At 32.5% G+C, this 8,119-nt stretch overlaps 1 protein-coding gene across 1 annotated transcript; it reads left to right on the forward strand.

The window, feature by feature from the left end:
• Positions 1–31: 31 nt before the first annotated feature.
• On the forward strand, positions 32–3,280 carry LOC120627854 (ras-related protein Rab-35). The gene is made up of 4 exons (XM_039895952.1): positions 32–231; positions 313–612; positions 1,756–1,904; positions 2,632–3,280. The coding sequence occupies exons 1-4, from the start codon at positions 168–170 to the stop codon at positions 2,728–2,730; spliced, it is 612 nt and encodes a 203-aa protein (XP_039751886.1). The 5' UTR covers positions 32–167; the 3' UTR covers positions 2,731–3,280.
• Positions 3,281–8,119: the final 4,839 nt, after the last annotated feature.

Consider the following 8,119-nt stretch of genomic DNA (forward strand, 5'->3'; position numbering starts at 1 on the left):
AAAACGGAATGGCAGATAGCAGAAGGACAATAATGGCGGACGATTTGTAAAGTGACGCAAGCTAACGTTTTACGGCATGCGTTTGTTCAATTTTTCAATAATAGGAGTTGTTGTTAAATTATTGTCGTTATTGTTAAACACATGACCGGTTAGGGGTGTACTCAGTCATGTCAAAAGCAATGGCTCGCGAGTTTGACCACCTCTTCAAACTGCTGATTATCGGTGACAGCGGTGAGTGGGCGAGGCCTGTGTACCCGAGTGATGATGACTTTCCCCGAGCCGTTTATCAGTGGAATTATGTTCTTGTTCCAGGTGTAGGTAAGAGCTGTCTCCTACTGCGGTTTGCTGATAACACCTTTTCCGGTAGTTACATTACGACCATCGGTGTCGATTTCAAAATAAGAACTTTAGAGATAAACGGTGAGCGAGTAAAGCTGCAGATATGGGACACTGCGGGGCAGGAGCGATTCAGGACGATCACTAGCACATACTACAGGGGGACTCACGGAGTCATCGTGGTCTACGATGTCACTAACGGGGAGTCCTTCGCGAATGTTAAACGGTGGTTGCACGAGATCGAACAAAATTGTGAGGTCGTCAACAAAGTACTAGGTGAGGAATCGCAATTATAATGCCATGTTTTTTCGTGATATTGGGATTACATGTTCTGGATCTTTGCTCAACCATGTAATAACACTGCAAGGTGACCTGTAATAAACAATCAAACTCAAATTGTATGTGTTATGTATTATCCTAGATAATAGAGTGTAAGAATAGTAGATATCCTTTGTGTGATCCTTTACTTTAAGCTCATTTTAAAGTTATATATAAGTAATAAGGATTTCATTTACATGCTTAACCAATTAAAGTAAAAATTAGTAGTAGTGTGCTATATAATATTTGTTTGCCAACTCTCTCTTCTATTCTAGTGGCCTGTTCCCTTGCTTGGAACTCTTGTTTTATGCAGATAACACTCACAAATAGTTTAGGGTGCTAACTCACTCAGTGTGTGTGTAAAAATCTCTCAAATTTACACACTATACAGTAATAATTAAGTGAAAAATTCACCTTGGTAGTAAGAGAAACAGGAAGGAATTTTTAGACTATTCAATTTTTAGTTAAAGATATTTGTGTTCATTTGAATTGATTTTTTAGCGCCCTGCTGATCAACTTATTTTATGTGTCAGTAAGAGGTTTTGAAGTATCGGTTGGGTGTGCTAAAAATTGTCTACTCGCTGTTCACTTTCCTTATATTACATGAACAAAATCATTTAAGTTTCCTTTTCATAACATTAAATCACATTTTGTATTGAGTTGATATGATGTATGTTAACAAATAGTACTTTTATGTATACCAAATGGTATACATAAAAAAAAGTACTAGTTGTAACCTAAATAGGTAAAAAGAAAAAGGTAATGTAAGATAAAGAGCTTTTTTTACTTTTTAAAAAATCAGGGCACAGCTATTGAATAAAATGTACAAAGTGAGATATTTGCCCCAATATTACTGAGGATAAAATGCTTTAATTTTTTTAATTGTTGTTAGAGATAATGTTACAATTGGAAAAGCTTGAGAGCAAAGTTATGAGTCACTTAACTTCTCTGAATACATATTATTAACTGCATGTGTATTTTACATTACAATCATTTGTAAACAGTATGTATGATATGGCTTAGTTATTATTTAGGTATTTAAACTATTTTTGTTATACAATATAAACTTGGCTAACAACATAATTATGTTAATATTTCCAGTTGGTAATAAGAATGACTGCCCGTCAAGGAAAGTAGTTGTAACGGAGGATGCCCAAAGATTTGCCAATCAAATGAACATACCATTGTTTGAAACCAGTGCAAAGGAAAATATTAATGTTGAGGAAATGTTTTTGACTATTACTAAAATGGTAAGTACTTAGTATAAATCCATTTTTATTGCAATATTAGTACTATTTAAACCGCCCAAATAAATCTACCTTGAATTTGTTATTCTATCATATAACCCAAGTTGTTGCAACATGGTAAAAATTTGTCAAAATAGCTAATTATATATGTGTGTATATGTAGAATTGAGACTACAGAAGATAACATACTATAGCCTAAAATAGTTAGAAGAAGCCTACCCTTGAGTTTTTATAACTTGTACTGGAGATTTTCTTTATTTTATATAATCTGCATACCCTTTACATACCCTTTGAGCACACCACTGGCTACATTCATTCTATATTTGGTTGAAATGAAGGAGCATAGCTAGTTATTATATAATGTTATCTGGCTGCATAGACTATATATTATATTATGAATAAAACCTTAAGATTCTTTTACATAACAGCCTAAATTTAAATATTTTATGTGTAAAATCCAACTGGGGTTGTTTGTTGGATGTGCCAGAAATTTACAGTATGTCTGAAATGCTTTATTGATGCCACCGTATGCATGCTATGTGACAGGGACTGAAGTGCAGGTGGGGATGGCTAAGCTTCTGGTCCTCGTTAGCAAGATGCTAATGTTATCCAGTAATTTAAAACTAATAACAGTAAGGACTTTTACTCTAACGAAAAAATCCAGTGTTTCAGCAGTTTATTTAAATTGTGTCTTGAACTCTATTTATACAATTACATTTAAACATTTCAGGCACTGAGGACTAAGTTGGAAATGAAAGAGCGACATGTGACATCAAACGATACAGTACACATAAGGAAGAACCATAAAACAAAGAAGAAATGTTGCTAGTGATAACACAATATGGCACTAAGCCGGGGATGTCGCTTACACAATGCTCAAATTGAGAGATAATTGCACAACCCTAGCAGGACACTATGTACCTCAGCCATATAATGTTTACCAATAAAATAGAACCTTCTTTTTGTTGGTGTTAGGTACAAAAAGTGTATTTTGACATCAGCAGCATTATACAGTTTAGTCTTATGAAACTAGTGGAATTTTGTACCTTGATATGTAAGTTGATCTCTATTGAATATTATCATGGCAGTGTTTATGTTATACTCAAAGAGCTGAATGTATGTATTCCCTACACTACAATACATCACTTGTCGTAGTACTCACAATTTCTCTGGGTTTTACCTAAATACAGCCAGTATAAGTCATTTTAGGAAAAATATGGGATTATTGTTTACTATATTAATTTTAATGTACAGTCAAGTTGGGTAACTTTGGCTTGTAATGTTGTTTAGTTTAAAAATATTAGATAGAAGTGTAAAAGATGGAAGCAGAATGGTAAGTTTTTATGTTATTTAATCTGCAGCAAATTTCAATAGTAGATTCTGAGTTGATAGAGATTATGATAGTGATCTTATAAGTTACAAACCCAATAAAATCTAATTTTCTGTTGACAGCGAAAGTTATAAGCTTTGTTACCTAATCTGACAGTGCTGTTATTTTAATATTAATAGATTTTGTGTCAATTTTTATTTATTCCAAACTTGCAACACAAATGACAGTATTGGTAATATTTATTTAGTAAGATATTTTGTTGTCTTTATAAAATTTTAAGAATATGATATTGATTATATTACAGACATAGTATACAATATACAAATGATAATATTATAATAGGGCTTGTAAGAGCTTTAATAGCCTTTGTGAACTATATTTTGAGTTCAAGTGTTCATATTTTTGATGAAATAATATGCTGGATTCCCTCATTAGTATACAATACTTTAACATAATATATAAAACTGATATTTCAGTTTACGTTTCAAACAATATAAATAATGAAACAATAAAATTGGTGCATGTATCATATTCATTATTTTGAATAAAGGTTGTCACTCACATGTATACTGCTGCATCTACATAGTATATATACTTTACAGTGACAACCACTCGTGACAATATTATATTGTTTTATACCCTATGTTACATTATATTTGACATAAGTCTGTGCGGGGTTGAACAATCTTGAGTTTTATGGCACGGGGACATTGGCAACACATCAAGCATGTTAACTCAAATATAAACTTTAGTGTTTTCTATGTCCAATACTTGTTACTTTGTGTGTGGATAATGTCCCTGGGCATACCAAATTCTAATGTAGATTTGACTTAACATGCGTGGTGTCTTGTGGGGTGGGGTAATGTGTTTCCGACGTTAGGAGCATTAGAAGGTTAAATAATTTACTCCAAAAATTACATTAGGATTATTATGAATGCATAGTTAATGTGTAATAATTGTACTCTCGTAATCAAAAAAAAATTTATGTGATGGAGTGTTTGTATAATAAGTGGAATGTTGCTAGATATAAATGTATACAATTAATTTAAACATTTTTATTTTTAGTATAATAATATTATATCATAATGATGGATTTAGTCACATTATATAGACATGCCACCGCGTTGACAAAATGCATGCAAAAACGACCTAGAACATTCATCATAATGCTATTTAAGGTTTTACACTGTTATTGGTCACTGACTGCAATGCAGCATTGCTCTTACTTTGTACGAACTTTTTAAAAGCCGAAAAAAAATGGCTGATTTCACTAAATAAGCTTATATTCTGTTCGTAAGTGTTGCGGCATAAGTCCTTGACGACCTTTATATCCCGCCACCTAAACCATATTGGAGCAGTGTTTTGGGTCTATGCTCTACATCCCTTGCATAAGCAAGCTCTGCTAGCGAAAGCACAAACAATTTGTGTTACAGAGAATAATCTATACAATTAAAGAACTATACAGTGTTTGCGTTAAAATTGATGGTGTCATCACACAACCGTAATATCAGTAGTAGTATTAATTAAAAACATGAACATGTTTATCTAAAAGTATTATGTTTTATTATTTAACATTTTATAATCTTATAGATAATGAATTTGGAATGTTGCCAGTCAAAATACATTAGGGACCTAATGTGTAATATCTCTTACAAATATTTTATTTAATTCTAATTTTACTTTATAGTCTGCATCCAGTTTAATGTGTTTAAAAAGTGAGATCATATTTATATTATTTTTAAATTATAAATTGGCAAAGTATATGTACTCTAATTTGTACAAAAATATTATAATGGTGGTAAATTTGAATCTCTTAAGTTAACTAGGTTGACAGTTTTGATATGCTTTCCTTTGCCACAGGAAGCATAGTAAAAAAAGCAGCACTATTTGTAGAGCTTTTGCCCACTATATTAACTAACGCCAACTGAACTGAAATGAGAGCATTATAATGCTATTAGCATGAATTTGGATGGTCAGATTTGGTTATTAAAACACTAACGTCACAGCATAATTTATCCTCATTTTGAAGCTCTGCTAACTTTAACTAATCGATAGCCTATAGCCATTGATTTAATATGTTACTATCGTAGGTCATATATAACAGTCCCAAGGTTTACTATGCTGGGCAGACTAGTTGGTGACCATAGTACCCGGTCCCATGCAGCTTATTCTACAGGTTTCACTATACAATTAGTCTTTAAAACGAGTTTTTTTTTTACGATTTACTACATCAATGCTTAAAATCATTGATAAATTCGCTCTGGAAAAGATAGTGCTTTCTTTGGCCGCGTCAATTTAGATAATAAATTACTGTACACTACATTGTACAACCAATTTAGCACCATTGTAATATTTAACCAAGTTTATTTTCAAATTTGTATTGCAATCCAATATATGCATTTTATTTTTTAACAAGCATTTTATATTAATACTTGTATGCGTTTTCTTTTTTAATAGATAATATAACCATTAAGTACATTCGATCGAATAAAGTATTTAGTTATCACATCGTATTTTGTATTTAGAAAAAAAGAACATTATGAAGATGATGTCGAATATGAAAAAAAAATATTTTGTATACTAATTAATGTTATGTCTGTCTTAGAGCTAGATCAGACAAGCTGCATTACGCGAATCTTATTTTCATTTTGTTGCTTTCTGTACACAACAGCGCAAACCTAGTGCTTGTCTGACCTAGTATTGTAATACTTCCAATCTTATGTCGCCAAAGCTTACTGTATTAAAAAATAAATCAAGTGCGGATTAGAACATGCATGGGGTCGGGTTCCGTAGTCATGCAAAGATATATAACTTACCGTGAACTAAAATAAATAATTAGAGACAAAATTCTATGGCTATGTGATTATTATTGTTGTCCCTAAAAAATCAAAAGGGATTGGTTATTAAACTGTCGATTTAGTAAAAAATAATGAAAATCATTATATTCTGATCACTTTCGATTACTAGTGACGTTTCAAAAGTGCTTATAAACTAGGCATACTTGAAATAAAATTCTAATCATTCGAGACTAGGTTCACACTTATTTTGGTTTGAGTATGAGTAATGTTTTTTTAATTTGCTTGTTTACATAGCGCGAGGTTTTTCAACATAACACTAAATATATCTCATAAAGCATTCTTCTTTGTTAGAATACGAACCCAAAAAAAGAATGTTATCAATTATATAATTACACTGCTATATTAACAGTCAATTGTATCTAAGAATATTTTGGCAGGACCACAGCGCAAAACCAATTTTCTGGATCATTAAGGCCCTTTCACATCACCGTGCGAATCACTGTGCCGTTCGTGTCGAGAACTGTCATTGTTCCACTATCGCAAAAGCTCGTGCCCTGTTTAATTGTTCTTACACGCTGAGCAAAAAATCGTCATAAAACGGGAAGCAAGGCACGATGGTGGCACGATTGGCGTCTAATTATGGTATCGCGCGCGATTCGTACGGGAATGGGAGCGGCCATTAGTATTGTATTCTGCAACGGCCACACCAAGGTGCCCTGCGTGCAACCAATCACATGACTTGATCAAACCGGTGCCTCATGTTATTGGTCGTAAATTTAATTTGATCAGTATGAGTTACTTCGTACGTAGTTTCCATATTGCTTTAATATATTTACTGTGGCCTTGGTTTGACCCTGGCTTTTTCCAATAAATAAGATGAGAATTAAAAATATTATTCGGACCATTTAATATATTTAATTTGTAGCGTGAAATTTATACCAAAATATCCTGTAAATATCAGCAATGACATTTTAGATTTTCATATAAATTCATTTAGATTGGATATTAGCTTGAAATTGCTTTGCTCCTCATTAAAATATATGATATTATTTGGTACTGTTCAAGTTATCCATTCCATAAACCTTTGTACATTAATTAGGCTGGCCATTAGGAACTTTTGTGACGTTATGTTATACATCATTCAAATAATATTTTTGTAAAAAATGATATTTTAGAATTTCTTGAACGAAAGTATATTTTTTTTAAGGCCTAGAATACTGAAAATCGCGATGAAAGTGGCTTGGGATATCCAGTGAATACCAGAAGTGCACAGTCTTGCACAATTAGTTCAATCAGACAAATGACTTTTAAGTATTAAGATAGTGTACACCAGTAAAAGAGACCTTTATATTATGTACTGGTAATACATAATATAAAGGTATAATATATGCTGGGTCCTAAAAGTTATAAGTTTTTGAGGAAAAAGGTGGTTCCGCTTTTGTTACGTGTAATGATGTGGTGTTTTATATCTCGTATTTAATTGTTAATTGTAAATACGCCATTTCTTGAGTTTTGGTTTAAATGAACGACTGTACACTGTGTTCTAGGCCTAAGGTTTCCTATTCCCACGAAACACCAAAATGTTGGTTCGTTTTTGATATTTATGGCTTTTTATATTGAATTTCCTACGAGTTAAAGCCGCCGGTCTAATAGTACACAGCATTTTGCTTAATTTCTTAATTTTGGTACTCATATTATTTTAAGTTATGTATATTGTTCATTACCAGCATTTTAAAGTGTAAATAGATATATTTTGCCCATAATTAATCAAGTGTTTTCATTTGAGTCCCATTTTCAACAGAGTATATTCTACAACACATCGTTATCCAGCCCCAAAGCAAGCGCAGCTTGCATTATGAGTACTAACTGCCTGATGAATATCTTTATGAATAATATACTTGAATACTTTTAATATTCAGATAAACACTCAGACACTGGAAAACATTCATGGTGATCATACAAACATTTTCCATTAGTTGGAATCGAACCCACAGCTTTGTACTCAAAAAGCAGGGTCGCTACCCACTCGACCACACGGCCGTCAGAGTTCGGCCGCATTCGCGATTCGTCTTTTTGAGTTTCTCAACAAG

Source organism: Pararge aegeria, chromosome 12 (genome assembly GCF_905163445.1).
Source record: "Pararge aegeria chromosome 12, ilParAegt1.1, whole genome shotgun sequence".
Lineage (NCBI taxonomy): Eukaryota > Metazoa > Arthropoda > Insecta > Lepidoptera > Nymphalidae > Pararge > Pararge aegeria.